Genomic DNA, 25,723 nt, shown 5'->3' with positions numbered 1-25,723 from the left:
CCAGATGCCTCCCCACCCCCTTTCCGCTCTCGGTCCCCCTGCCCATCCCTGCACAGAGCCACCTTGCTTGGCCCCCCCGGTGCCCCCAGCTGCTTGGGGGGGGGCCTGCCTTGATTCACCTCTCTGTTTCCCCATCGCTGTGCTTTGGCTGCGCTGTCACGGCGAGGGGTGGCCCAGGTAAGCGGTTCGTGGCCCCCCAACGTCTGTTCCAGCCCCCCCCCACGCTCCAGCGACACCCCTGGCCATGCTGGAAAGTTTGGAACGAAGCTCCCCCCGCCCATGCACCCCAGCGAGGGGCACCGGACCCGGCTGGTCCCTGCATGGGGACGTGGCCCCCAGAAGAGCCTTTTCGGTGCCTCAGGCTGTTTTGGGGTGACACCCCCCCGCCAAAATCTCCAGCTCTGCTGCAACCCCTTAGCCCCAGAGGGCACGTGCCTCCAGATGGGGCAGGAGCAGGACCATGGAGCTCCCCCCAGCCCAGGGTTGGGGTGCAGGGACACCCCCTCCCCGAGCCCTGCATTGGGGTGTACAGCTCCACGTGCCCAGGGTTGGGGTGCAGGGACACCCCCCCCACCAGAGCCCTGCTCTACAGCCCTGCTTTGGGGTGCATGGCTGCACTAACTGTACCAGGGCTCTCAGCCCTTCCAGCCAGGTTTGGGGGCACCCCACTAGTACTGGGGGTGCACAGGCCCCCCCCTCCAGCACTGGGTGGGGGGCACCACAGCTGTGCCAGGGCAATGGCATTGGGGTACACGGCCCTGCACCCCCGGGATAGGTGCTGGGGTCCTCACCACCTCAGATTGGGGTTCACGGACCCCAAAGGCCTGAACTGGGGTGACCATCACCTGCACCCTCCAGCCAGACGTTGGGGTGCACCGTACCCGCAGGCCCGGATCGGGGTGCGTGGGCCTTGCAGCGCCAGGGCCCCACAGTCCAGGATTGGGGTGCGTGGTCCCCACTGGTGCCAGACTGGGGTGCACGGACCCTGAACCCCGGGTCCCTGCAGGTAATGGATTGGGGTTCACAGTCCCCGCCCCCAAGCCCCGCCCCCCAGGTAACAGATTGGCATGGTCCCCTCCCCCAGCCCACAGGTCCCAGAGTGGGGTGCATCGTCCCCAAGCCCCGGGTAACAGTTTGGGGTGCAGGGCCCTCTGCCCCTGGGCCAACTCTTCCAAACTTCTCCAGCCCCTGCTCCCCCATCTCTCCCAGCTGAACCCCAGACCACCCCAGCACCCACCCCCACCCCCCGCCCTAAACCCCCGGTTTCTTTTGCCTTGTGAGTGGCTTTGGGGAGAGCCGGCAGCCCCCCCTCCCATCCTTCCCCCTTGGCCCCCTCCATCCCTCCCTGCACCCCCTCTGCCCCCCCCCCCCCAGCCCGCAGCCGCCTCCAGCCACCCCGGCCCCCCCACCCCCCCGCCTCTTCTCACTTCTCTTCCCCTCTGCTCTCTCGTTTGGTTTTTCTCCCCCCCCCGCCCCTTGTGTCCTTGCTGCTTTTCTCTTGCCCCCCACCCCCCCCGTAACCCCGTGTCTGGCTGGGCCCCCCCGTGTCTGCATGGCCCGTGGCTGTGACCCCCCCCTCCACCCCGCGTGGCTCTGCCCCCACCCCCAATGCCACCCTATGTCTCTGCTTGTGGCTGTGTCCCTCATGTCCATGACCCCCCGCCCGTGTCCCCGACCCTCCCCATACCTTTGCTCCTGTGTCTGTGACACCCCCCCGCACCGTGTCCATACCCCTGTGTCCTCCCCACCCACGGCCACTCTCTCCCGTGTCTGTCCCGTGTCCATGTTCCCCGTGTCCTTGTCCCTGGTCCCAATCCCCTCCCATGCCCCCGTTGTCCTCGTGTCCATGTCCCCGTGTCCTCTCCCGTGTCCCCCATGTCCCTTGTGTTCTCATTTTGTCCTTTCCTCTGTCCCCCATGTCCGCCCCCCCCGTGTCCTTTCCGGTGTCCCCCATGACCGTGTCCCTCGTGTTCTCCCCGTGTCTCACCTCTGTGTCCATTCCCCTCTGTCCCCCATGTACACACGTGTCCGTGTCCCCCCATGTCCTTTCCCATGTCCCCTGTGTTCTCCCCATTGTCCTTTCCCGTGTCCTCCGTGTCCCCCACGTGTGCGTCCCCCGTCCTTTCCCATGACCCCCCCATGTCCCTCGTGTTCTCCCCGTGTCCACCCTCCCATGTCCCCTCCCCTGTGCCCCCCCGCCCCGCCGTGTCCCCCCCGCATGTCCGTGTCCCCCACGCGTGTCCGTGCCCCGCCGTGCCCCCACGCGTGTCCGTGCTCCCCGTGTTCTCCCCCCCCCGCCGTGATCCCCGGTGTCTCGGTGTTGCTGTAGGGCAGTAGTTCGGTGAGCGGCAGCCCGGTGCTCTCCACCTCGGGGACCAGCACGCCCCGCCGCGCCCGCCGCCAGCTCCCGCCGACCCCCGCCACGCCGCGGCCGCACGTCTCCTACTCCCCCGCCGCCCGCCGCCCCCCGCCCGCCGCGCCGCCCCCCGCCCGCGGGCCGCGCCGCCCGCCGCCCCCCGCCGCCGCCGCCCCCGCCTCGCCCCGCTCCGCCCGCCCCGCCGCCCGCTGGACCGACGCCCCCCGCGGGCCCCGCGACCCGGAGCCGCCGCTCGACGGACGCGTCCCCCGAGTCCCCCGGCCCGGCGGCGGCGGCGGCGGGGGGGGACCGGGCCCGTCGCCACCCCGGCCCGGCCGGCGGCTGCCCAACGGCTACTACCCGGGACACGGCGCCGGGAAGGGGCGGCCCGGCCTCCGCGACCCCTACAGCGAAACGGACGATGACTGCTGCTAGCGGCGCCTCCGACGAGCTATCGCGACAGGGCGCCGTCGCGACCGGCGCCGCGACATATCGCGGCGGGGGGGGTGGAGGCCACCCCCGCCCACCCCCGCCCGCCCGCCCGCTCCCGGGGCTATGGATGAGTTTTATCATCTGGAGGAGCCGCCGCCGCCGCGGGGGGCGGCCCCGGGACCCCCCCCAAGCCCCGCACGGGCGCGGCGCCCCGAGCCGGGAGGAGCCGCCGGGGCGGGAACGGGCCGGGGGCAGCGGGAAGCGGAGCCCAGGAAGGCTCCGAGCCGGGCACTGGCACCGGGCACCGGCGCCGCCGGACACCCCCACACCCCCCGCCCGAGGCACGGAGGCGGCGGGGCCGGGGCTGCCGCCATTGCATGAACCGAGTTACCGAAACCAGAAATAAAGAGAAAAAAGACCAAAAAAAAAAAAAAAAGACAAAAAAAAAAGACCAAAAAAAACCAAACCGACCCAACCCGAAACCCCCAGAACAAACGAAACCATTAAAAAAAAGAGGAATTTTGGATCGAGCCCTTCTCGCTCCTTCCCGGGATCGGGCCCCCGGGAGAGGGCGGGGGGCACCGGTGGGGTCCCGGGGCAGCTCGTCCCCCCCTTCCCTCCCCTCCGCCCCGGGGGACCCCGGCGTGCCGGCGCCCGACCCCTCCCCCGCCGCCGCAGGAACGAGGAAGCGGCGGAGCCCGGAAACGTCGCGGCCCCGCCCGGGGGACACGGGGGGAGGACACGGACACGGTGGGGGGTTGGGGGGTGGGACACACACGGGGACCCCCCGCCCGGCGCCAGCAGCGTCTCGGGTCCTGCGCCCCAGCCGGGGTCCCCCGGCGGGACCGAGGCAGCCGGCCGCGGAGGGGACGGGACGGGGCGACACGGGGAGGGGGGAACCGGGATGGCCCCCGCGCCCCCCATCCCAGCTCAGCCCCCGAGGCTGCGGGGGTGGGCACGGGCGCGGGGCCCCCCCCCGCTAAGCGGGAACCGAGCCACCACCCCCCGCCCGGGGGAACCGAGGCATCCGGCCGCCCGCCCTGCCCCCCCCCAACCCCGGCGTGGGCAGCACGTGGAGCTTCCCGGAACCGGGGGGGGGCCCCCGCCCCCGGAGCAGGTGCCGGGTTTTCCCCCCTCCCCCATCCTCTCCTCGGGGGTGGGGGAAACTGAGGCAGAGAGAGGCGGGGGAGGTGAGCAGCCCAACCCCTCCCCCCAAAAAAAGAACGTTTCCCCCCCAAGTTTGGGCCAAGCCCGGGGGCGGAAACACTCCGAGAGGCCCCAACTCCCCCAAACCCCGTTGCCCCCCCCACACTGAGCGAGGGGCAGCGAGCCTGGCGTTCCCCGCCCCTCCCCCGACACCCGGAGGCAGCAGCTGCACAAAAAACTTTTATTTTATTAACAAAACATAATTAAAAGGGAGGGGGGGAACTGGGGGGGGCGGGGCCAGCCTGGAGCCCCCCCAGCACGACACAAGCGCTCATCCAGAGCAGTCCATTATGGTGGGAGGAGGGTGTCACCGGGGGGGAGCCCACCGGGGACCCCGAGAGTCCTTGTGTCCCGGAGAGGGGGGGTTGCCCCCGTCTCCCCTCCCCGTACCGGTTCCGTCTGTCCCGGGGGGAGGTCTCTGTGCCCCCACGCCTCCTGTCCCGAGGGGTCTCCGCGGAGTGTGGCCGGTGCTCCGGGGTCCTCAGCACGCCCCGACGGCACGGACCAGGAGGCCGAAGGCGGCGGCGGGCGGCCCCGAGCAGCGGCCGGGCGGCCCCGGGGCGAGCGGCGGCTCCTCCGCCTCCAGCCGCGCCCGTTTGCTCGGTACCGGCACCGGGCCGGGCCCGGCCGAGCCGCTGCTCCGTCGCTTGCGGCCGGTCCGCGCTGCCGGAGGGGTTCCGGGGGGCCGGGGGGCGGCGGGGGGTCGCGGTTCAGGCGGCGGCAGCGTGGCGGGGGGAGCGCTCGGGGGATCCCGGGGGGGCGGCAGCCTCGGGGCGCTCGGCGGGTCGCGGTACCGGCTCGGGGAGTCCTGGGGGTGGTCGCGGTTCGCGGGGTCCGGTGTCGGTAGGTGCCCCCGGCCCTGGCCGCTGCGGGGATCCGGGGTCGGTGGGTTCGGGGGGTCGCCCCGGTCTTGGGCGCTGCGGGGGTCCGGGATCTGTCGGCTGGGGGGGTCCCCTCGGTGCTGGGCGCTGCGGGGGTCGCCGGCCGGGGCGTTCGGGGGGTCCCCTCGGTGCTGGGCGCTGCGGGGGTCGCCGGCCGGGGCGCTCGGGGGGTCCCCTCGGTGCTGGGCGCTGCGGGGGTCGCCGGCCGGGGCGCTCGGGGGGTCCCCGCGGTGCTGGGCGCTGCGGGGGTCGCCGGCCGGGGCGCTCGGGGGGTCCCCGCGGTCGGGGGTCGGTAGGCACAGCGGGTCCCCGGGTGCCGCCCCCGGGGGGGTCCCCGCGGCGGAGCGGGCCGTCAGGTAGCGGTGCCGGGCGGCGCGGACGAGCAGCGAGAGCTGGAGGCTCCGGTGGAGGCGGAGGCCGCCGCGCTGCAGCCGGCAGCGGTAAAGCTTCCACACGGACACGGTGAGCAGCCGCTGCGCCTCCTCCATGGCGGCCCCGGGAGCGGAGTGCGGCGGGGCCGCCCCCGGCGCGGGGCTCTTATACCGGAGCTCCCTCCCCGCCCGGCCCCGGTCCGCCCCCGCCCTCCCGCCCCCCCTCCGCTGCCGCATCCGGCCCCGGGGCGGCTCGGCCCGGCTCGGCGGCGCCGGGGGGCGGAAATGCCGCGGGGGGGCCTGGGCGGGGAGCGCTGCGGGGGCCGGGGGGGGGTCCCTGTGCCTCCGCGGGGGGCGGTTCTTGTACCCCCATGGGGGCGGGGGTCCCTGTGCCTCCCTGGGGTGGGTGGTCCTTGCACACCCCGGGCGGGTCCCTGCGCTCCCCGGCTGCCCGCAGCAGCGGTGGGGGGAGGGGGGGGGAAGGTGTGTGTTACACGGGGACCCCCCGCCTCCCCCCTCCCACGCGCGGCCCCGCCCCGTGACGTCACCCCGCGCCTTTTTTCCATGACTATATAAGGGACCGGTGACGACAGGAAGGGGAAGGGGGCGGGGCCGCGCGCGGGGCGGGGGTGGAGAGCCGCTTCCGCCTGCCCATATAAGGGCAGGGGGCGGTGCGCGCTGGGAGGAGCCCCGCCCACTCCGGCACCTACGCGGGGGACGGTCCCGCGGCTCCGCGTGCCGCGGCGTTGCACGAGCATTGCACAAGGACCGTCCCTCCACGCGCACTTGCCTTGCACGAGCACCGGGCCTCGCAGAAGCCCTGTGCATTGCACACGTACTAGCTCTGCGCGTGCGCCAGCCCTTGCACGAGCACCAGCCTTGCACCCCCTCCCGTGCCCCGCAGACACCAGCGCTGCGCCCGCGCCTGCCCCGCCACTTGCCTCCCGCAACCCACACGCTGCACGCCGCGCAACACACCCCCAGCCCCTTTGCACGCACCTCCCTGTGCACACACTTGTACAAGGCCCCCCCTGCAGCCCCCCCCCCCCGGAGTGGGCTTTTTAAGGGGGGGTGAACGCCCGTGGCTCCCACCCGCAGCAGGCAGGAGGCGGGGGCTGTTACAAACCTCTGTGTTTTATTTATCATTATTAACATTTCTGCAGTCCCTCTCCGCTCTCGTACAGCAGTTCATGTGCAATTCTCCAGCGACTCGGGGGGGGGGGGCGGGGGGGGCACCGGGAACGGGCGTCTTGGCACTTCATAACACAGGACAGACACTGGCAGCCCCGGGGGAGGGGGCGCAGGGGCTGGGGGGGGGGGGGGGGAAGCGCAAGCCCGGGGGGAGTCCATGCTGCCGAGATGCCGCCGTGCGCTCCCCGCTTCTGTACAGCTTTTGGGTTGAAAAAAAAAAAAAACAAGAAAAAAAGAAAAAAGGGGAAATGAAAAAGCCCGACCCCGCAGGGGTAGGGGAGCGGGGGCTGGGCCCGCCGGGTGCCCGCGAGGCTGGGGGGTGGGGCACAGCCAGGAGCAAGGACCCCCTCACAGGGCTGAGACCGGTGCAACTTATCACACAGGGAAAGGGGGTGGGGAAACTGAGGCACGGGGCAAAAGGGGAGGGATGGGGGGAATGGAACCCAGGCATCTGGGGTGCAGGTGGCGTGAGAGGAGGAGTGTGGGGGTCCCCATCCCCTCCCCGGGCCTGGGGGGGGGGAAGGGGGGGGGCAGGGGGGTTTGGCACGGAGCGGTGAGATAGTGAAGACGCGAGCGGAGCCCGGGGGCCGGGCAGCGGGTAAGGCACTTGACCGAACGTCAGGAGACCTGTTGGGGGGCTGCCGGGGGTGGGGTGCCTGGGTTCCCTCCCAACCCCCCCCACTCTGTGCGGGGACGGGGAGGAGCAGCCGCACAGTGCCTCAGTTTCCCCCTTCAGGGTTTGGAGTAAAGCCAGTGCAAAGCCCTGCTGGCGCGGGGAGGGGGAGCAGAGCTGGGGCTGGGAGGGGCGCTGTGCCCACCCCCTCACCTCAGACCCCCCCCCCCGCAGAGGGGATTCCAACCCAAGCCTCCCTCCCCAAATCACACTGGCCAGGACTCTGGGTCCCCCCTGCCAGGCTGCTGCCAAGGAGTCCCCATCCCCCCCTCAGGGTAACACACATCCCCCCCACCCCCGAGGACAGACCCCAGCGGGGACTAATAACGAAGGAGGGGGCTAACAAGGAAGAACCACTCCTTAGGGGAGGTTTGGCCTTTAACCCGGGGGGTGGGGTGGGGTGTCCCCACATGGGCTTCACTCTGCCACCCCCCACCCATGTCCCTGTCCAGCCAGGGGGACACAAACAGGGGACACCCCCCCTTTCTTCCAGGGCAGGGGGAGCTGGGGACATGGGGGGCACCTGGGCAGCACAGGGAGGGGACACGTGCCATTGCCCACAGAGGTGCCACCCCTGAGGAGGGGCCGGGGGAAGGGGGGGGGTGTAACCTGGAGAGACACGTGGACAGGGGACCTGGAAGGGGACACACACGGTCACCTGGAGAGACTCTGGCCCCGGGGGGGGGACACAGGGGACCTGGGGGACACATGCAGGCGCCTGGGGAGACGCTGGGACAGGGGGGACTGGGGCAAACGCATGGGGTTGCCCAGAGAGATGCAGGTCCCTGGGGGATGGGGGGGGTCGGGACACAGGGGACACGGGGGGGACACATGCGGTTGCCTGCAGAGACAGTGGCCCCGGGGAGGGGACACGGGGGACCCACACGGGTGCCTGGAGAAAATGTCGGCCCTGGGGAGGGATCCTGGGGGAGACGTGGGGGCCCCCAGAGGCAACACAGGGCACCCGGGGGGGCCAGGAGGGACGCCGGCCTCGGGGAGGGGACACGGAACCTCACCAACTCATCCCCGAGCAGGAGGCGGCGCGGAAGGAAAGCCTGAGCCCAGCAGCGCCCCGGCCCCCCCAAAACCGCTGTGGGGGGGTGGCCAGGGAGAGCTGAGCCACTGCCACCCCCCCCCCCAAGCCCCAAACCCCACAGGGAGAGGGCTGGACCCCACGGCCAGGGGCCCCACAGCGCCACAGGGCCCTCCCCTCGGTGGGTGCCTACCCCTGGGGGGGGTCCTAACCCCAGGGGGGGCCTGCCCCAAGGGGGGGGCCCGCCTGGGGGGGTCCCTACACCCACACGGGTCCCTACACTGTCACAGGGCCCCACCCAGCACGGGTGCCCAGCAGGCGGGGGTCCCTCCACCCGTGGGGGTCCCAACCCGGCCACAGGACCCTACTGGAGGGGGTCCCTACCCGGCGGGGGTCCCCAGGGGGGGCCGGGGCGGGGGTCACTGCAGGCCCTCCCCCGGGGCGCCCGCCTCGCCCTCGTGGCCGCCGGCCTCAAAGGCCGGCTCGGGGCCCATGATGTCGGGCTCCAGCTTGCCGGTGTCGTTGATGAAGGAGGTGTAGGAGTCCCCCTCGGCCATCAGCAGCTTCAGCTTCGGGATCCAGCTCTTGCGCACGACGCGCCGTGCGTTGGTGCACATGTCGGCGGCGATGGCGTTCATCTCGCTCTCCTTGAAGTTGGGCGCAAAGTTCTGGCAGTAAACTGGGGGGTGGAAACGGGGACAGGGTCACGCGCAGCCCTCTGCACCCCCCCCCAGTCTGCTGCCACCCGCCCCGGGGAGTCACGGGTGTCTCGCGGTGAGGTTTTGCTCAGGGACCCCAAGGTTGTGTCGTCGTCTCTTGCTGCCCCTGTCTCCATGGTCCCCCACCCCTGGGGTCTGCTCTGCCCCCTATCTCCTGGCATCCCCTCTCTCCTTGGAGTCTCCCCTGTCCCTTGGTGTTTTCTCTCTCTGGGGTCCCCCCAGCCCTGGGGTCTCCCCTGTCCCCTGGTGTCCCCTCCCTCTGGGGTTCCCCCAGCCCTGGGGTCTCCCTGGTCCTCTGGTGTTCTCTCTCTCTGGGGTCCCCCCAGCCCTGGAGTCTCCCCTGTCCCCTCTCGTCCCCTCTCTCTGGGGTCCCCCCAGCCCTGGGGTCTCCCCTGTCCCCTGGTGTCCCCTCCCTCTGGGGTTCCCCCAGCCCTGGGGTCTCCCCTGTCCCCTGGTGTCCCCTCTCTCTGGGGTCCACCCCTGTTTGTTATCCCCTGGCATCCCCTCTCTCCCTGGAGTCTCCACCTCCTGTTCCTGTGGGTCCCCCAACCGCAGGCTCCTCCTGTCCCCAGGGGTCCTCTTTCCCTGGAGTCCTGTCTCTACCCCAGGGTGTCCCCTGTCCCTGGGGTCCCGTGTCCCCCCACTCACACTTGACGGCATGCAGGACCCGGCTGTCCAGCGGCTTCCGGCTGGGGTCGTTGGTGGACGAGCGGATGCCCGTGCCACAGCTGTTGGCCAGGGTGTTGCTGGCGAGGGGGTGAAAAACTGGGTGAGAACCTGGGTGTCCGGCCTCACCCACCCCCGTTGCACCCCAAAACCGGGTGGGGGGGAGAAGCCAGGCACCCTGGCCCGACTCACCGGTCAAAGAAGGATGCCAGGAGCCGCCGCAGGAGGACTTTGTGCCGCGTCCCCGCGCTGACGTGGCAGTTCATCAGCTGCGCCCGCGTGATGTAGACGTTGGTGCCTGGGAGGACACGAGGGTTGAGCAGGCCCAGGTGCCCTGCGGGGACCCCCCTCCCCGCCCCATGGGGACCCCCACCCCAGGCGTACCTGTGACAAGCTCCAGCTTCTCGGCGGGGTCTCCCTCGTCGTAGAGCTTGGGGTGGCAGCGGTTCCCGATCTGGTTGATGAGCTCGGCCGGCAGCGAGGCCAGGTCCTGCCGCACCCGCACCCGGTTGCGTGACTCCGAGGTGGCCTGGTCCGGCAGAGCCTCCACCTTCTCCGCGGCTGGGGGGATGCAGGGGGGACATGGGGGTCAGCAGGGGCCAGACCCCAGGGTCCCACCCCCCCCCCATCCTGCATCTCCTCTGGAGGAGTCACCACAGGGACGCGGGGAGGGAACAGGGACACGGGGACAGCTCAGCTTATGGCCACATGCCCCCCATAACCACCTCCTGGGGGTGGAGCCCCACCAGGCCACGCCCCTACCCACAGAGGAGGAGCCTGGCAGGCCACACCCAGCACCCATTTCCTGGGGTGGAGCTTCACCTGGCTCCTCCACACCTGTGGCCAGACCCTATTACCAGCCACACCCTAAAGGAGCATCGAAACCCCACCCTCTTTAGCTCCACCCCAGAACACATAAGGCCCCCACCTGCTTCCAGCCATACCCCCAAGGGGGTGGAGCCTCAGATGACCGCACCTACCTCCCCAACCACACCCCAGACATGGCACCTATCTTGGCCACACCCCTTCCTAGACCACACCCTAAAGGTAGAGCCTCAGATTACCACACCCCCTTGTGGGTGGAGCATAACTTGGCCACACCCCTCCCCAGCCATGCCAAAGACTGCCCATTGGGTGACTGTGCCTCAAGGGTGGAGCCTAAGTTGACCACACCCTCCATGGGCAGTGCCTTAGGTGACCACACCCCTGTGGGCAGACACCACTCCCCCAAACCACACCCCAGAGATGGAGCCCTTGTTCCACGGGTGGAGCCCAAGTGGGCCACACCCAGTGGGCGGGGTCTCTCAACAACACCCGCGGTGGGCGGAGCCTCACCTGCCTGCCCTACATTCATCATGCTGTACATGGTGTACATGTTGCAGATCTGGCGGTACTGCTCGTCAGAGCCTTCCTCGCCCCCATCCTCCTCCTCGTCCTCCTCATTGTGGAAGGAGCCGGGGCTGTCGCTCGTGTAGGCGCTGGACGTGCCCCCAGGGCTGGTCTGGTCAGCTGCGCTGGGGCCGGGTGCCGCTGCCGCTGCCGGGGCTGGCCCCGCCGCCGCCGCCGGGGCGGGGGGCTGCGGCTGGCGACCCGGCTCCGGTGCCGAGAACTTGGCCATCTTGCGGCTGCCGTTGCCGCCGGCGGCGCCATCCTTGGGGCCGCCGTCCCAGAGGCGCTTGACCACGAAGGTGCACTGCACCCCATCGGGCTCGCCCTGCTCCGTCTTCACCCGCGAGACCAGGGGCAGGGCGGCGGCGCCCGAGGGCCACCCCGAGGTCTGGGCCACGGGGCTCTGGGGCTCGGAGGAGGGCGCCTCCTCGCTGTGCAGCCCCTGCGAGTCGCAGCTGGGCGAGCTGACCTTGAGGAAGAACTCAGTCCCCTTCTCCATGATCTCCTGGATCTGCAGGAAGCCGGCGGTGTACATCAGCAGGAACTGGTCGCCCACGTTCATGCTGAGCCGCCCCGTGTAGCAGAAGCTGAGGATCTGCTGGAAGGACTGGGGCTGGACGGCGGCCGGCAGCTCCACCACCGCGCTCTTGCTGCTGTTGAAAAGGTCCCGGAAGTAGGAGCTGCTGGCGGCCAGCACGGCCCGGTGCGCCTTGAACGCGTGGCCCTTCACCACCACCGAGACGTCGCAGTACAGCCCCTGCAGCCGCTGCTCGTTCAAGCACTCCAGGATGCTGTTCCCGAAGTTGGGGATCTCCATCTGCAGCGTCTGAGCCATCGCGGGAGCCGACGGGGGCCTGCGGGGACAGGGAGGGGGGACACGAAACAAGGGGACAGGGAACCAGCAGGGACACGGAGTGGGATGGACACGCAAGGACAGGGACAAAGAGAGCGGGGCAGGCGTGAGGGACACGCAGAGATGGGAAGACACAAGCAGTGAGGCAGATGTGGGTGACACATGGGGATGGGGACGCAGGGAATAGGATAGACACAGGGGACATGTAGGGACACAGGGAAGGGGGGGTAGACATGGGGGACGCGAGGGAACAGGGACCCAGGGAGCAGTATAGGAGCACAAAGGACACGTAGATGTGGGCAGGGACATGGGGGGGGACACACAGCAGTGACGGGGAGCAGAGCAGGGACACAGGGATGGGGACAGATGGAGAGGCACCGGCAGGGATGGGGATGGACACAGGGGAAGGAGAGGAACAGACCAGGCACATGAGTTAGACATGGCCCCACATGGCTCCTCCAGGCACCCACCCTTGTAGGGGACTCCAGATCCCCCCCAACCCCCAGCATGGGGCTGCCCCACGGCCACAGGAACAACTGGCGGGGCGGCGGGGCTGAAAAATAGGGCTGGAGAAACACCATAAACTGGGTATTAAGAGGTGGGGGTGCCCGAGCCCCCAGAGACTGGGGAAGGAGGACCTTGGCTAGGAGAGGGGGTGATGAGGCCAGACAGACACATGGACATAGGGTGGGCAAAGCAGCAGCAAAGTTGTGGCTTCCCCTTTTGGTGTGGTATCTGGGGGGTGTGTGTGTGTTCCTGGCTTAGCCATGGGGGCTCTCAGGGGTCCCCAAGCCTGGGGACACAGGGGTGCTCCGGCCTAGCAGGGTCCCAGGCCTGGCGAATACAGGGCACCACCATCCCCCGGGGTGGGGAACCCCTGGCCTGGGGAGGACGAGGGGGTCCCCAGCACCTGGGGGAGACCGCGGGGGTCACCCACCGTTTAGGCAGAGACTTGAAGGGATGCTATACCTTGAGGGGGGTGGGGGGTCCTAGGCACTCGGGAGGGGGCACATGGGGACCCCCATGGTTTCCCCATCTTGGGGAAGAGGGGGGCAGGGGGGGCCCTACTCCCTGAATTAGGGACAGACGGGACTTTCAGTCCTTGGGGGGGGTGAGACGGGGTGGAGGGGGCACCCACGAGCCCACGGAGGAGGCAAGGGGGGGATTCCCCAGCCCGGGGGAGACAATGGGGAAGACCCCAAATTCGGGGGAGGGGGGGAGGGAGGGGAAATCAGTAAATAGCCGGATCCGGGGGGGGGAGCGGGAGGACCCCAAAACCCAGGGGGGCAGGGCAGAGGAGACCCCCAATAGCGCGGCGGCGGAGAACTGCATTCCTTTGGGAACGGAGGGGGTGGAGGCGCAGGGGGATCCCCCAACCCGGGGGGCGGGAAGGTGCCGCAGGCCCGGGGAAACGGGGGAGGGGGGGGGGAAGGTGGGCAGGCCCGGGGGGGGGGAACGGACCAAGGCCTGCGGGGGGGAAGGTAGAGGCCCGAGGGGGCGGGAAGAGGGTCAGTGGCGGAGCCGAGGGGGGATCCCCGCCTTACCGGAGGCCGGGGGGGGGCTGCGCTGCAGCTCCGGCCGCTGCCGGTGCCCGTCCCCGTCCCCGCCGCGCTCAGCGGCCATTCATTGTGCGGCAGACGCGATCAGCCGAGCGCCGCACCGCCCGGCGCGCCGCCCGCGCACGCGCGCCCGCCCCGCCGCGCCACAGGCGCGGCCAGCCGAGCGCCGAGCGGAGCCAAGGTGCACCCCGCCTCCTCCCATTGGAGACACAGTGGGGAGGGGGGACATGCCTGCCGGGCCCCCCGCACGATCAGCTGGGCCCCCCCAGGCCGGATCCCCGCGGGATCAGGCCGGAATCCCTCTCCTAGGATCCCCCCGCATCACCCCGGGATCAGGTTTCCCGAAGGGCGGAGTCTTTATGGCCCTCGCGGGGCGCCGTCCGCCGCCCGTGAGCACGTGATCGCGCCCGGCCCGTCGCAACATGGCGGCGCCCATGTGAGGGGCGGCGCGGAGGATGCGTGGGGCGGCGCGGGCGGGTGAGCGGGGGGGACCGGCGGGGGCAGGGCGGGGCCGAATGGGCGGGGCTCGGAGGGGGCGGGGTCAGGCGAAGCGCCTGCAGGGCTTAGGGGCGCCCGGCCTCGTCCCGCGCCACGTGTTGGGGGGTTTGTCCCCGGTCTGTCCCCCCGGTCCCGTCCTGGGTGTCTAACCCCGCTGCCCCCCTTTCCTTCCCGCGGCGGGGGGGGCTTTGCTCTTCCCGCACTCCCAGGCCTTGCTTGTTGCTCCCACTTTTGGGGGGGTCTCCCCCGCCCCCCCCGGGACCCCTAAAGCCACCCCATCCCCCCCAGGGTCGCTCCGGTGCCGCGTTAACCCACCCCTCACCCTCCACTCCAGTGGCCGCCTTCAGCACCTTTCGCGGAGCCAGCCTGTGCCCCCCCCGCGGTCCCCCTGCCATGGACGGGACCTCCCCCAACGGCTCCGGGCCCTCCCCGGGCACGGGGAGCCCCCCCGGGGCTGGTGAGACGCTCATCTCCGAAGGCCGAGCCACCATCCTCTTCCCCAGCGCCAATGAGGTCTTCTACAACCCTGTGCAAGGCTTCAACCGTGACCTGACGTGAGCGGAGCTGGGGGTCCCAGGAGTCCTGGGAGGGTCGTGGGAGGGTCGGGCTTGTCTTAGCGGGATGATGGGGGGCTCTGGGGTGTCCCAGGAGGGTCGGGGGGGACACATTGGGTTGTCCCAGGGGGCTCTGGGGTGTCCTGGGAGGAATGTGGGGGGGTTCTGGGCTGCCAGAGTGGGTACCATGGGGGGCTCGGGGTCATCCCCGCCACCCCAGAAGTGCCCCTGACACTGTCCCTCCCCAGCTGTGCCGTCGTGACAGAGTTTGCTCGGCTCCAGCTGCAGCCGAAGGGGATCAGGGGTAGGTACCATCTCGGGGTCCCTGTCTCCTGGGTTCCCCTTTGTCCCTGTCCTCGGGGTCCTCGTCCCCCGGGCGCTACTCTGCCACCAGCCCCCCTACTTCTTTTCCAGTCATCCTTCCCGGGGAGGAGAAGATGGGCACGAGCAGCCCCCAACCGCCAGAGGACAGGGATGGTGACACTGCGCTGGCACCCGACGGCCCCGAGGCCCCGCGGATGGCAAAGCCAGGAGAAGTGTGCGAGGTGCTTTGGGGGGCTGCAGGGAGGGGGGGCTGCCACATCCCCTCCGTCCCCCGTTGGGGTCTCTGCCCCGCCAGCTCCCCCAGCCCCCTTTGGCATCACGCTCTCCTCCCCGCAGGGAGGGCTGCGGGTCCTGGAGGCGCTGGCGGCCTCGGGGCTCCGTTCCATCCGCTTTGCCAAGGAGGTGCCGGGGCTGCGGGCCGTGGTGGCCAACGACTTCTCGGCCCGTGCAGTGGAGCTGATGAGGCGCAATGTGGCCTTCAACAGCGTGGGGGACCTGGTGACCCCCCGCATGGCTGATGCCAGGTACCCCCTCTGTACTGCCCCCCAGCAGCTCACCCCAAAGCCCAGCGGGGAGCGGGACTCTGGTTCATCCCCCAGCACCCTCAGGCCGCCCTGCCCGTGGTCCCAGCTGCCCTGGTGGGGTTGCTGAGGTTTTTCCCCTGTACTGGGGGGGCCCTAGACTGGTCCCAGCATCCTCATAGGGTTGGTTAGAGGGGTCATCCCATCTCTATGCCCCAAGGAATGCAGGCCCAAAGTGGGGCTGGTTTATGAGTACCCCACCAGTCCCTTCTCTGTGCATGCTGACAGAGGTATTGGTTCCTGTGGGGTTTCCTGAGGGCCAGGGCAGGTCTGGGACTCCCAGGGGCCCAGCTGGGGTCCCCATTGCTCCAGGACCCCCCTTCCCGCCCCAGGATGCTGATGTACCAGTGCAAAGCAGACAGGGAACCCTTTGATGTGATTGACCTGGACCCCTACGGCAGCCCCGCACCCTTCCTGGATGCTGCTGTGCAGGCTGTGAGCGAAGGAGGTGAGCGGCAGCAGCCGGGGAGGGGGCAGGGGCGGTGTCCCGGACACCTGGGTCCTCCCAGCAGCACCCCTGACCACCCCCCGCCCCGGCCAGGGCTGCTCTGCGTCACCTGCACGGACATGGGCGTGATGGCGGGGAACAGCGCCGAGACGTGTTACAGCAAGTACGGGGCCGTGTCCCTCAAGGGCAAGTTCTGCCATGAGATGGTGAGCGCTGGGCGGGGGGGGGGGGGGGGGGGGCAGCGTCCTTGAGACCACCACGCTCCTGCCGGCAGCAGGGGGTGGGGGGCAGCGGGTCAGGGCCGTCCCATGCGTGTCCCCCCCCCAGGCCCTCCGCATCATCCTGCACAGCCTGGACAGCTGCGCCAACCGCTACCAGCGCTTCATCGTGCCGCTGCTCTCGGTGAGCGCCGACTTCTACATCCGCGTCTTCGTGCGGGTCTTCACGGGGCAGGCGAAGGTGAAGGCCTCAGCCAGGTGAGGGGGGAATGCCACGCAGGGGGTCGTGGCGGTGGGATCTGCGTCCTCCCCCGTTCCTGACCCCCCGCCCCGCCACCGTGTCCCGGCAGCAAGCAGGCCCTGGTGTACCACTGCGTGGGCTGCGGCACCCACCATCTCCAGCGCATGGGCAAAATCACGAGCCACGGCACCGGGTACAGCAGGGCTGGGAGCGGGTGGCGCTCCATGATGGTGGGGCGGGGACCCTGTGATGGCGGGGGGCTGCTCACACCTCACCTTTCCCCTGCCAGTTTCAAGTACGGTGCAGCCACAGGGCCGCCCGTGGGTCCCACCTGCGAGTTCTGCCAGCAGCGGCACCAGGTGGGTGCACGCCCCCGGCCCCCATCTCCTCGGTGCCCCACACCCCCCCAGCACTAACCCCCCGCCTCACGTCCCCCCTCAGCTGGGTGGCCCCATGTGGGCTGAGCCCCTGCACGACTCGGCCTTTGTGGAACGGGTGCTGGCGGCGCTGGAGAGCAGCCCCGGGCGCTTCCAGACGGAGCAGCGGATGCAGGGGATGCTCAGCGTCATCACTGAGGTACCGGGAGAGGGAGGGGACCGGCCCTGGGGACAGTTCTGGCATCCTCAGCCCCCCCCCCCCAAATTCTGGGGCTGGCAGTGACTCCGCTGCGCCCTGTGTGCCGAGGGCAGGAGCTCGGTGATGTCCCCCTCTACTACACCCTCGACGGCCTCAGCAGCACCATCCACTGCAACACCCCCTCCCTGCTGCAGTTCAGGTAGGGGCACCCCAAATCCCCCACAGCCTCAGGGGTACCTCAAGGCCCCTGTCCCCCCCGAGCCTGACCCACTGCGCCCCAGGTCCGCCCTCCTGCACGCTGGCTACCGCGTCTCGCTCTCTCACGCCTGCAAGAACGCCGTGAAGACGGACGCGCCGCCCACCGTGCTCTGGGACATCATGCGCTGCTGGGTGAGGAGGGGGCTCAGGGACACCCTCCCCGACACCCCCACCCTGGGGTTAAGCTGAACACCCCACCCCCACCCCCGTCTCCCCCAGGCCAAGATCCACCCTGTGAAGCGCGAGCGGCTCGCAGAGACCAGCCCGGCTTCCCGCATTCTCTCCGTGGAGCCCACGTATGACCCTCCAGCAGCCCCCCCACAACTAGCCCAGGGATGGGGACACACTCGTACGTGCTGATCCCCCTCAGAAAAATCCTGATGCCCCCCTTCTTCACCCCCTCCTCCAGGCTCCAGGCCTCCTTCACCCTCCGTGATGACGCCAACCCCAGCTCCAGAAAACGGGGATTGAAGCGGTTCCCGGAAAACCCTGAAGCCTTCTGGGGTCCCAAAGCCAGGGCCAAGGCTGGGTAAGGGTATGGGGAGATTCTCGGGTGTCTGCTTTTGGGGTTGGGCTTTCAGGAGCAACCCTCGAACCTTCTCAGAGAGGCCCCCCCACCATGTTCTACCAGGACAGCGGACAAGAACCCCCCCAAAAAAGCAGGGGAAGGGAAGGGTCACTTATAGACAAGCTCTCTGCCCCCTTCACACACCGCCCGCCCCGCCCAGGGGTGGCATCTCTCCCTCCCTCCAGGAGAAGCGGAAACGACACCAGAACAAACGGACGGAGCGGACAGATGACGGCGCCAGCCTGAAACACTTCCCCTGCAAACGCTTCAAGGAGGTGAGTCGGGGTTGGGAACAAGAGGGGGCCAGCCCTGGGGCGGGGCAGGGCACAGCCCCCTCACCCTCTTCTTCCTCTCCCACAGGGAAACTGCTCCTTGGGCACCCAGTGCTGTTACTCGCATGAGGGGGAGCCCCCAGCTGCCCCCTCACCCTGACGTTGCCTCTCACGCCGATTAAATGGTGTCTGAGAAAAGTCTTGTGGTTTTTAATGCACTTTTGCATTTGCAAGTAATGCATAAAGGGTGGGGAGGGGGGCAGAGCCCCCACGGTCGAGCTGGGGCAGCTCAGGCCCCCCACGGGCCCGCTCCAGGCACCTTGTACTGCACTGTGGCCAGGAAGGTCCTGATCTCCATAGGCTGCAGCGTGACCCTGCTCGGGTCCAGTTTGGGGACTGACCGGGGCTGGGCCGGACCTGGGAGAAGAGGAAAGGGGTGAGGGGAGGAGGCCAGCAGCATCCCCAGGGCCCCCCTGGACTCCCCCCAGTACCTCTGGCGGGGGTCCAGACCAGGCGGGAGATGGCATCGAGTGGCAGGTCGGCTCCCAGGCTCATCTCCTGCACCGAGATGATGGTGAAAGCCGAGAAGAGGTTCTAGGAGAGTGGGAAAACCCGTCAGCGACCACCCCGCGTCTGTCCCTGTGGGCGGGATTGCCTCTGGGAGCAGGGAGCCCCTCGTGCCGAGCCGCGGGGGGAGCCTGGCCGTGGGGTCAGCCCCCGGCTGGGCTCAGCCCCCTGGCTCACCATGAGGTCGATGGCGACTGGCTGGGAGCCATTGGCGCTCTCGCCCCTCTCAAACTGGTGCTCCAGCCGCAGCAGGAGGGTGCCGGGGTCCCAGGGTGTCAGCGTCAGGAGGTGGACGTTGGGGGGCAGCTCCCGCCGCAGCGCCGAGAACTGCGGGGAGAGGGTGAGGGAGGACGCCGCGGCAGCCCCCTCCCCTCTCCAGGCAGCCCCCTCCCCACCTCACCTGCCGCAGGCGGGGCTGACCGCGGCGGTAGGAGGAGCCCCCGCCAGGCGCCAGCACCGCGTACGGCGCCATGAACATCTCCTGCGCCAGGAGCCGGTGCTGGTCAGCTGCCGACTCCACCGTGTCGAGGAGGACGAGGTGGCGGCCGCGGACCACCAGCCCCTGCTTGTTGGCTCCCAGCTCAGCCAGTGGCTCCCCCACGCCCCGGTTGTCGTCGTACAGGAGCCGCCGATGGACCTGGAGGGGACGGTGGTTACATCCCAGCGTGCCCCCCAGCCCCAGGACCGCCTGCATTGTGTCCCCTCACCATGAGCTCCAGGGAGCCATCGAAGATGCTGCTGCCACCCTGCGAGCGGTCTGTCAACACCGTCAGCTGGAACTTCTTGTCCTGGGGGCAGGGAGGAAAGGGCCACATGTGTGATGAGCTCTGCCCTGGGCTTAGGACTCTGTTTCCCTGCTACTACCCCAAAGCTGCTACCTTGATGAAGATGCGGCTGTTAACAGGGTAGTAATTCCCTGCCACGGGCTCCGTCTGGCTCAGGTTCCATGTGGGACGATAGTCACGCCTGGGGATGAGGCACAGCCTGGTTACGGGGGGGGACGGGGACACAGGGGTCTCAGGGGGCCACAGCGAGTGCCCAGGCGGGCCCCGACCTGCGCTCCAGGATCTGCCGCCCGTTGGAGTCGGTGTAGAAGCGAGCGTCCGTCTGCAGCGTAGTCTCGAAGCGGCTGATGATCTCCTTGCCCCAGCCATCCCTGGGAGAGGCAAGGGGTGAGGGGGGGCTCTGAGGGTGCTCCTCCCCCCCCCCCAGGGGCTCCCCGTCCCTAACTCACGCCACAGGGATGGGCCCCACGGTCCACTCCAGCTCCACGTAGGGCTGCCCCGCATGGAGCCGCACCACCTGGGAGCACCACGAGGAGAAGTTCTGGTGGACCTCCTGCACCAGTGCATTCTGCAAGGGACACGCCGGGGGGGCTCAGCACCCTGGGGACACCCCTGGCCCCGGGGACAGCCCTGGGGGTGCTGTCCCCACCACCCACCTTCACCAGGTGCAGAGAGACCCGCTTGGAGCTGGAGACAGGGATGGGCTTGGAGCTGTTGGGGCGGAAGATATAGGCGCCCGAGGCCTGGGAGCTCTCGTCGTTGCCGACGCTGGCATTGTACCTGGGGCGGGAAGAGGAGGTGGTGGAGGAAGGTCCCACATGAGGGACCTGGCTGTCCAGGACCCACCAGCACTCACCAGTAGAAGCTCTGGAAGACGGGCAGTGAGATGCTTTTGTCCAGGTTCTGGATCTCCTTCAGGTGCCCAGTGAGGGGGTCAAAGAGCACCCGCACATGCTGCAGAGACAGACAGGGGTGGGTCGAGCATCTGACCCATCCCCGCTCAGCCCCCTCCTGCACCCCCAGCTCCTGTCACCCCAGGACTGGTTTAACCGGGCCAATAGAGGAGCAAATCCACCAGGGTCTTCCCCCCAGGGACTGGCTCCAGCCCCCAGGACCCTCTGGGGAAAGATGCCAAACTGCATCCAGCCAGTGCCCAGCACTTGTGGAGGGAACGCGTCCCCCCAGGTGGGACCGTACCTCATTCTGGATCTCCCGAGGCTGTGACAACACCTGGGTCCAGGCAGGGGGTGCACGGGGGTCCCCATGGCTCAGTCGGGAGACCATGAAGGTGCTGAAGCCCAGGGGAGGTGCAGAGGCCTGGAACAGGAGCTCCCACGAGGCGCTGCTGCCGTCACGATGCAGGCGGCGGGTGAAGTTGGAGATGGGGATGACCTGGGAACAGGCAGGGAGGGTCAGGGGGGACCACGGGTGGGTAGGGGGGGACACAGCAGCTGGCCTGGGCTCACCTCGCTGGGTACAGGCTGGCCCTGGGGGTCCGTCACTGCGTAGGACACCCCATTGACTGGCAGGCGGATGGGCCAGGTCACACGGCGGCCCAGGGGGTTATACAGGACAACGGTGAACTGGGGGACAGAGGGACACAGTGTATTAGCCCTGCTGGGACCCCACAGCCCCCCTGGAACCCCGCAGCCCCCCACCAATGTGCTCACGCGGCCAGCCGTCTCCGTCAGGGGACAGACGCTGATGTTGAGGGCATTGCAGAAGATGAAGTTTTCCTTGCTGCCGCTGAGGCTGGCCAGGGCGTTGGCAACCAGGAGCTGCCGGGAGCGGGGGATGGTTATACGGTGTGGCCGGTAACAAGGGGTGCTCACTGGCTCGTCTCCCCCAGGCCGTGGCCACCAGCTCCCGTCCTCTGGCCACGCAGACCCCAGCTTGCCCCCAAAATGCTGGTCAGGGTCAGGGGCTCGTCCCCAAAACGGCCACCGACTCCTGTCTTCCAGAGACACCAGTTCACCCCCGCAGACACCAGTTGACCCTATAGACGTGATGCTGGTTCATCCCCAGCTGCTGGCCCTGGCCCCGCACCCCTAAAACCCCATCCATCGCCCCAAAATGGGCAGCCAGGCCCTACCTGGCAGCTCTCCCACCCCGCCGCCAGCTGCCTGGCATAGTCGTCGGCCACGTGCTGCTTCTCAGTGCCAGTCACAGCGTCATGATGCTGAGCCACGGCCACGGCTTCGCCTGCCAGGGGTTGAGGGGGCATCAGGGGCATCCGGGGGGGTTCCCGGGGTCCCCATGGTGGCACTTACGAAGCACAGAGCTGTCCCCAGGCCCATAGGGACCCTCCTGTGCCGCCGGCCCTGCCAAAGCCTCCAGCTGGCTGCAGATCTGCCGGGACGGAAGGGAGGGTGAGGGAGGGGCACCCGGCCGCCTGGGAGCGGGGACCCCAGCATCCGGGCCCCCATCCCACCTGCAGAAAGTTGTTGCTGAGGCGTTCATAGCGTTTGAAGGCCGGTCGGCTGGTGAAATAACCTGTCCAGAACTGGTGGGGGCCATCTGCGTAGGGAAAGAAGTCATCTGTCTTCAGGGACCTGTGGGAAAGCCAGGCTGCATCCGTCCATCTGTCCATCCTGTCCAGATATCTAGGTTCCCCCTCGCCCCTCCAGCCTCACCAGGAGAGGTTGGCCTGGTGCAGCTCCCAGAGGTAGCAGGATGGGGTGGAGTAGAGGACATGGACACGGCTGCCGTTAGCTTGCTGGAAAAGCCAGGGAGGGGATGAGAGGGGGCTGGGCGCGGGGCAGTAAATAGCAGGGACACACCGTGGGGCACATGGGGGACCCCGCTCACCCGGGCATTGACGTGGGCGATGAGCTTGTCCATGTTCTTGAACCACAGGTTGGCGTTTTCGTAGTGGAAGTCGGAGCCCATCGTCATGATGATGTGGTTGGTGCGGTAGCGCTCGGCCTGCGGGGGTGGCGGGACAGGTCAGCACCCCCTGTCCTGGGGGGAACCCTGGTGTCCAGGACCCCCCGCCCACCCCTGGGAGCACCCCACCTGGCTGGTGGCAATCTGCAGGAAGGTGGAGACAATGCTGTCCACGTTGTTCTCCTCGCTGTCCTCGTCCACCACAGGGGGATCGGAGCAGAGCTGGTCCCAGCAGAACCCCGATGGCGGGTTGTAGACGTTGGGGAGGATGCCTGGGGACATTCACCCCCACAGTCAGCCTGGGGATGTGGCAGCTGGGCTGGGGCCAGACCCGGGGATGGGGACATGGGCAGGAGAGCCGGGCTAGGGGCAAGGCTGGGATGAGCTGGATGGAGAATGGGGTTAGCCCTGGGGACAAGGAAAAATCCCAGAGAGGACCCAGAGGATGGTGACAGCCCCAGGAGGGGACAGCAGACCTGGGGAAGGACAGAGGGACAGCAGGAACAGGTCACTCTCAGGAGCAGAGGGGAACGGGACAGAAGAGGGCTCGAGGGATCAGCAACACCCAGCGGGGTACCCCAGGACAGGGCTGGCCCCCAGGAAGGGCTCAGGGGAGACCTGAGGGACCCCCAGCCCCAGAAGGGGCCCCACACCCTGTCCCACCAGTGAAGAGGTCGGCGGCAGGGGGTGGCAGGCTCCCGCTTGCCCGCCAGAGCATCTCCATCTCCCGCAGCTCCTCCCGCATCGCCTTGTCCTGGTAGTCCACGCGCCCCACAAACAGCCCATCGTAGCCCATCTGTGGGGAGGAGGGGGTCAGCCAGGCTCTCCCACAGGGCTGGTGGGGGCACAGAACAGGGGGGCTCCTACCTGGGCGAAGACAGAGGCCAGCTGGCGGGAGTGCCCGAAGGGGTCGATCTGCCAGGCGACGCGGGGGGTGCCGCAGGCCCCGAACTCCCGGCGCAGGAAGCGGCGGCCCAGCGCCAGCTGCTCGATGGCAGGGTCATAGTGGGCAGCCGCCTCATCGCTCATGCACCAGCCCCCCCCCACAAACTCCAAGCGCCCTGTGGGGACAGTGAGAGGGGCTTGGGGATGCATGTCACCCCACGCAGGCAGCACCCCAGGTCCCTCAGGGGCACTCCAGACTCCTCAGCCTCCCCCTGGCCTCTGTGCCCCCATCAGAGGCATATACCCATGCACCCCCCATGCCCATCTCACCCCAGGGACACCCCAGTGCCCAACATGTCCCTGTGCACCCCCTGTAACCTCCCAGAGACGCCTCAGTCCCCCTCCGTGTCCCTACACAGCCCCTGTACCCATATCTCTCCAAGAGCACACCAGTACCTCCCCTAAGTCCCTGCAGTGACCCCCCAGTACCCCCCATAAGTCCCTGTCCCCCCAGGGGAACCCCAATCCCCCCCGTGGCCATGTCCTCCAAGGAACACCCGAGTCACTGTTCCCCCACATCCCCGTCCACCAAGAAACACCCCAGACCCCCTGTCATGTCCCTGCGTGCCCCCGTGGACACCCCAATGCCTGCCCCCATGTCCCTGTGCGCTCCCCATGACCCTGAGGGACACCCCCGACGTCCCTCCCAGCAGCAGACGCCCCCACTGTGCCCCCCATACCCTGCTCAACGAGCTGGCGCACGGTGCGGCGTGTGGCCTCGTCCTGCTGCCTCCACCAGCGGGCCAGGAAGGCCACCTCGGCGTAGATGAAGCGGCGGGAGGGGTTGGCCACCAGCTGGGCCACCACCGAGTCCAGGATGTACTGCACCCCGGCGTGCTGCACCTCGTTACGCACTGACGGAGTTAACCGAGAAGGGGGTCACCGGCAGCACCGTGACAGGGGAGGGGGGCACAGGGTCATGGCAACATCCACGGGTACACAGGTGACAATCCAGGGGTTGTCGGGGTCACAGCATGGGGCAGGGGACAAGGTCACAGGGACATCCAGGGGGTGGGGGGGAGAACACAGGGTCATGGGGGGGGCACAGAAACATCCAGAGGTCATGGGGGGAACACAGAAAGGTCCAGGGATCCCAGCACTGTCCCAGGAAACAAAATCAAGAGGCAAAGCAGGGTCACAAGACCACGCCAGGGACAACGGGCAGAAAGCAGGGACCTGTCCCCATCCCCAGGGCAGGGTTTGTCGCTCTGCCCCCTACCTGCCCCCTCCCCCCACGAGGCCACAGGCTCCATCTCTGGCACCTGGTGTCCCTTCGCCCCCACACCGGCCTTGCCGAGCGTCACCTCCACCCCCACAGCGGCCTTGGAGGTGTCACCTCCATCCCTGCAGGCACTGGGGTGGCCTTACGGATGCCACCACCCCTCCCTAGGCACTGCCCTCCCCCCGCTGTGGTGGCAGGGGCACCCACCTCCGTAGAAGTACTGCTCCACCGTCTTGAGCCAGCCCACGTCATCGTGCGTGTGGGGCACCAGGTGCACGTTCAGGAGGCCGGGGCGTGTGGGCGGACACGACTGTGGGCACAAGCAGAATCTCTGGGAGCTCATACAGGGCTGTGCCCACACCCTGCGTCACCCCTTTGCCCCCCCGCCCCCGACTGTTTCCGGAGGAAGCCACTGGGTTGCAGAAAAAGATGCAAACGGCTGCAAAAAACCAGTGGCCAGGACGCCTGGGGGGAAGGGCAGGCCAAGACACCTGGGTCCTCCCCCCCCGCAGTGACAGCCGGCTGGGGCACGTGACTGTCACTGTCCCGCAGTCCCCCAGTACCCCGAATGCTCCTCTTCCTCCCCTAGGGTCCCCATCCCAGTGGTCCCAATCCCTTCCCATTGACCAGGTCCAAACTGTCCCAGTTTCCCTCTCCCAGTCCCCCACTGCTCCCCCCATCTGATCTTTCCCAGTTCCCCCAGCGCCAGCCCTCCTGTGCCATCCCCGTTTCCCCAGTTCCCTTCAGTCTCTCCCAGCATCGCAGCTCCCTCAGCCTAGTCTCTCCCTGCCCCAGTTCCTCCCCCCCACGTCTCTCCCAGTCACCGCTACCTCAGTGCTCCCAGCCTCTCCCGGTTCCCCCAGTCCATCCCAGTGTTCCCCAGTTCCCCTGGTCCCTCCCAGTCCCTGCGGTTCCCGTTTCCCGATGTCCGCCCAGCCTCTCCCCGGGCCCACCTGGTACCCGCATCCCGCGGCCGCCGCCGCCGCCCCGAGGAGCGGCAACAGCAGCGCCACCGCCCCGGGCACCGCCATGCCGCTCGCGGGCGCGGTCATGTGACCGCCCCTTCACATGACCCCGTGGGGGGGCTCCCCACCCCTCCCTCTGGGCAAGCCATTGGACGGCGAGGGGCGTGGGAAACTGCCTCGGCCACGCCCCTCCAATTTGCTGCTGCGCGGGGAGGCGGGGCGTAACGGAAGGCCGGGGCGGTCACATAACGGACTGGCACCAATGATAAGGAGGAGTGCCCATGATTGATACCGTGCGTCCCTCCTCCCGCGGCGGGCGTTGGCAACGGCCCCTCCCGCGGCCAGAGAACGCCCAGTAGCCAATGACGTGTGGCAGCTCCCGAAGCCCCCGCCCCCGCCGAGCCGTGGTCGGCGGAGAGCGAGAGACGGGCAGCTCTCTCCTCCAATGGGACGTCGAGGAGTCGGGCTCCTCACAGAGGCGAGGGC

At 68.9% G+C, this 25,723-nt stretch overlaps 5 protein-coding genes across 11 annotated transcripts in view; 2 read left to right on the top strand and 3 right to left on the bottom strand.

Annotated features, from left to right (window-relative positions):
- Window positions 1–3,312, top strand: part of CACNA1A (calcium voltage-gated channel subunit alpha1 A) — a 38,948-nt gene extending 35,636 nt beyond the window's left edge. For 5 of the 6 annotated variants that reach the window (XM_064437102.1, XM_064437101.1, XM_064437106.1 and 2 more), the window contains one exon: window positions 2,330–3,312. In XM_064437102.1, coding sequence (XP_064293172.1) covers window positions 2,330–2,791 — 462 coding nt within the window. In that variant the 3' untranslated portion in view covers window positions 2,792–3,312. The remainder of the gene's footprint in view (window positions 1–2,329) is intronic. The other variant, XM_064437103.1, reaches the window with a different exon arrangement.
- An 849-nt stretch (window positions 3,313–4,161) lies between these two features.
- IER2 (immediate early response 2) lies at window positions 4,162–5,405 on the bottom strand. Its single transcript, XM_064437229.1, has one exon. The coding sequence runs from the start codon at window positions 5,361–5,363 to the stop codon at window positions 4,476–4,478; it is 888 nt and encodes a 295-aa protein (XP_064293299.1). The 5' UTR covers window positions 5,364–5,405; the 3' UTR covers window positions 4,162–4,475.
- Window positions 5,406–6,362: 957 nt separating this feature from the next.
- NACC1 (nucleus accumbens associated 1) lies at window positions 6,363–13,506 on the bottom strand. The gene is made up of 6 exons (XM_064437225.1): window positions 13,315–13,506; window positions 10,864–11,771; window positions 9,913–10,089; window positions 9,721–9,826; window positions 9,511–9,608; window positions 6,363–8,822 (listed from the first exon to the last, which is right to left on the bottom strand). Exons 2-6 carry the CDS (start codon window positions 11,750–11,752, stop codon window positions 8,563–8,565), a joined length of 1,530 nt encoding a protein of 509 aa, XP_064293295.1. The 5' UTR covers window positions 11,753–11,771; window positions 13,315–13,506; the 3' UTR covers window positions 6,363–8,562.
- A 145-nt stretch (window positions 13,507–13,651) lies between these two features.
- Window positions 13,652–18,080, top strand: TRMT1 (tRNA methyltransferase 1). Of its 2 annotated transcripts, none has more exons than XM_064437224.1 (17): window positions 13,652–13,765; window positions 14,162–14,381; window positions 14,630–14,685; window positions 14,796–14,926; window positions 15,042–15,229; window positions 15,619–15,734; window positions 15,828–15,940; window positions 16,062–16,210; window positions 16,303–16,386; window positions 16,483–16,552; window positions 16,635–16,769; window positions 16,883–16,968; window positions 17,051–17,159; window positions 17,247–17,323; window positions 17,437–17,556; window positions 17,756–17,870; window positions 17,956–18,080. In XM_064437224.1, the coding sequence occupies exons 2-17, from the start codon at window positions 14,221–14,223 to the stop codon at window positions 18,025–18,027; spliced, it is 1,782 nt and encodes a 593-aa protein (XP_064293294.1). In that variant the 5' UTR covers window positions 13,652–13,765; window positions 14,162–14,220; the 3' UTR covers window positions 18,028–18,080. The 2 variants fall into 2 exon arrangements, with proteins under 2 accessions (XP_064293294.1, XP_064293293.1); XM_064437223.1 differs by having other exon boundaries at window positions 13,652–13,806.
- On the bottom strand, window positions 18,062–25,349 carry MAN2B1 (mannosidase alpha class 2B member 1). Its single transcript, XM_064437222.1, has 24 exons — window positions 25,226–25,349; window positions 24,480–24,582; window positions 23,731–23,904; window positions 22,973–23,166; window positions 22,769–22,901; window positions 22,235–22,377; window positions 22,028–22,144; window positions 21,853–21,935; window positions 21,651–21,771; window positions 21,490–21,568; window positions 21,312–21,421; window positions 20,890–20,997; window positions 20,686–20,802; window positions 20,417–20,611; window positions 20,076–20,173; window positions 19,876–19,999; window positions 19,669–19,787; window positions 19,489–19,590; window positions 19,313–19,400; window positions 19,142–19,222; window positions 18,835–19,071; window positions 18,612–18,761; window positions 18,359–18,461; window positions 18,062–18,284 (listed from the first exon to the last, which is right to left on the bottom strand). The coding sequence occupies exons 1-24, from the start codon at window positions 25,322–25,324 to the stop codon at window positions 18,157–18,159; spliced, it is 3,006 nt and encodes a 1,001-aa protein (XP_064293292.1). The 5' UTR covers window positions 25,325–25,349; the 3' UTR covers window positions 18,062–18,156.
- Window positions 25,350–25,723: the final 374 nt, after the last annotated feature.

The sequence above is a fragment of the Phalacrocorax carbo genome, chromosome 30, assembly GCF_963921805.1.
Source record: "Phalacrocorax carbo chromosome 30, bPhaCar2.1, whole genome shotgun sequence".
NCBI classification, from domain to species: domain Eukaryota; kingdom Metazoa; phylum Chordata; class Aves; order Suliformes; family Phalacrocoracidae; genus Phalacrocorax; species Phalacrocorax carbo.
The sequence above is the reverse complement of the archived record's forward strand: the minus strand, read 5'-3'. Positions and strand labels throughout refer to the sequence as shown.

Bases quoted from the DNA above. Each gene is read 5' to 3' on its own strand.
- IER2 (XM_064437229.1), bottom strand. From the start codon at position 5,363: ATGGAGGAGGCGCAGCGGCTGCTCACCGTGTCCGTGTGGAAGCTTTAC.
- NACC1 (XM_064437225.1), bottom strand. From the start codon at position 11,752: ATGGCTCAGACGCTGCAGATGGAGATCCCCAACTTCGGGAACAGCATC. The intron at 10,090-10,863 runs GTGAGGCTCCGC...GCATCCCCCCAG, and splicing joins GATGAATGTAGGGCAGGCAG to CCGCGGAGAAGGTGGAGGCT. The intron at 9,827-9,912 runs GTACGCCTGGGG...GTGTCCTCCCAG, and splicing joins GAAGCTGGAGCTTGTCACAG to GCACCAACGTCTACATCACG.
- TRMT1 (XM_064437223.1), top strand. From the start codon at position 13,785: ATGCGTGGGGCGGCGCGGGCGG. The intron at 13,807-14,161 runs GTGAGCGGGGGG...CCTCCACTCCAG, and splicing joins GCGTGGGGCGGCGCGGGCGG to TGGCCGCCTTCAGCACCTTT. The intron at 17,160-17,246 runs GTGAGGAGGGGG...CGTCTCCCCCAG, and splicing joins GGGACATCATGCGCTGCTGG to GCCAAGATCCACCCTGTGAA.
- MAN2B1 (XM_064437222.1), bottom strand. From the start codon at position 25,324: ATGACCGCGCCCGCGAGCGGCATGGCGGTGCCCGGGGCGGTGGCGCTG. The intron at 21,936-22,027 runs GTGAGCGGGGTC...TGGCTTTTCCAG, and splicing joins TCGCCCACGTCAATGCCCGG to CAAGCTAACGGCAGCCGTGT. The intron at 20,000-20,075 runs GTGAGTGCTGGT...TTCCCGCCCCAG, and splicing joins GTCTTCCAGAGCTTCTACTG to GTACAATGCCAGCGTCGGCA.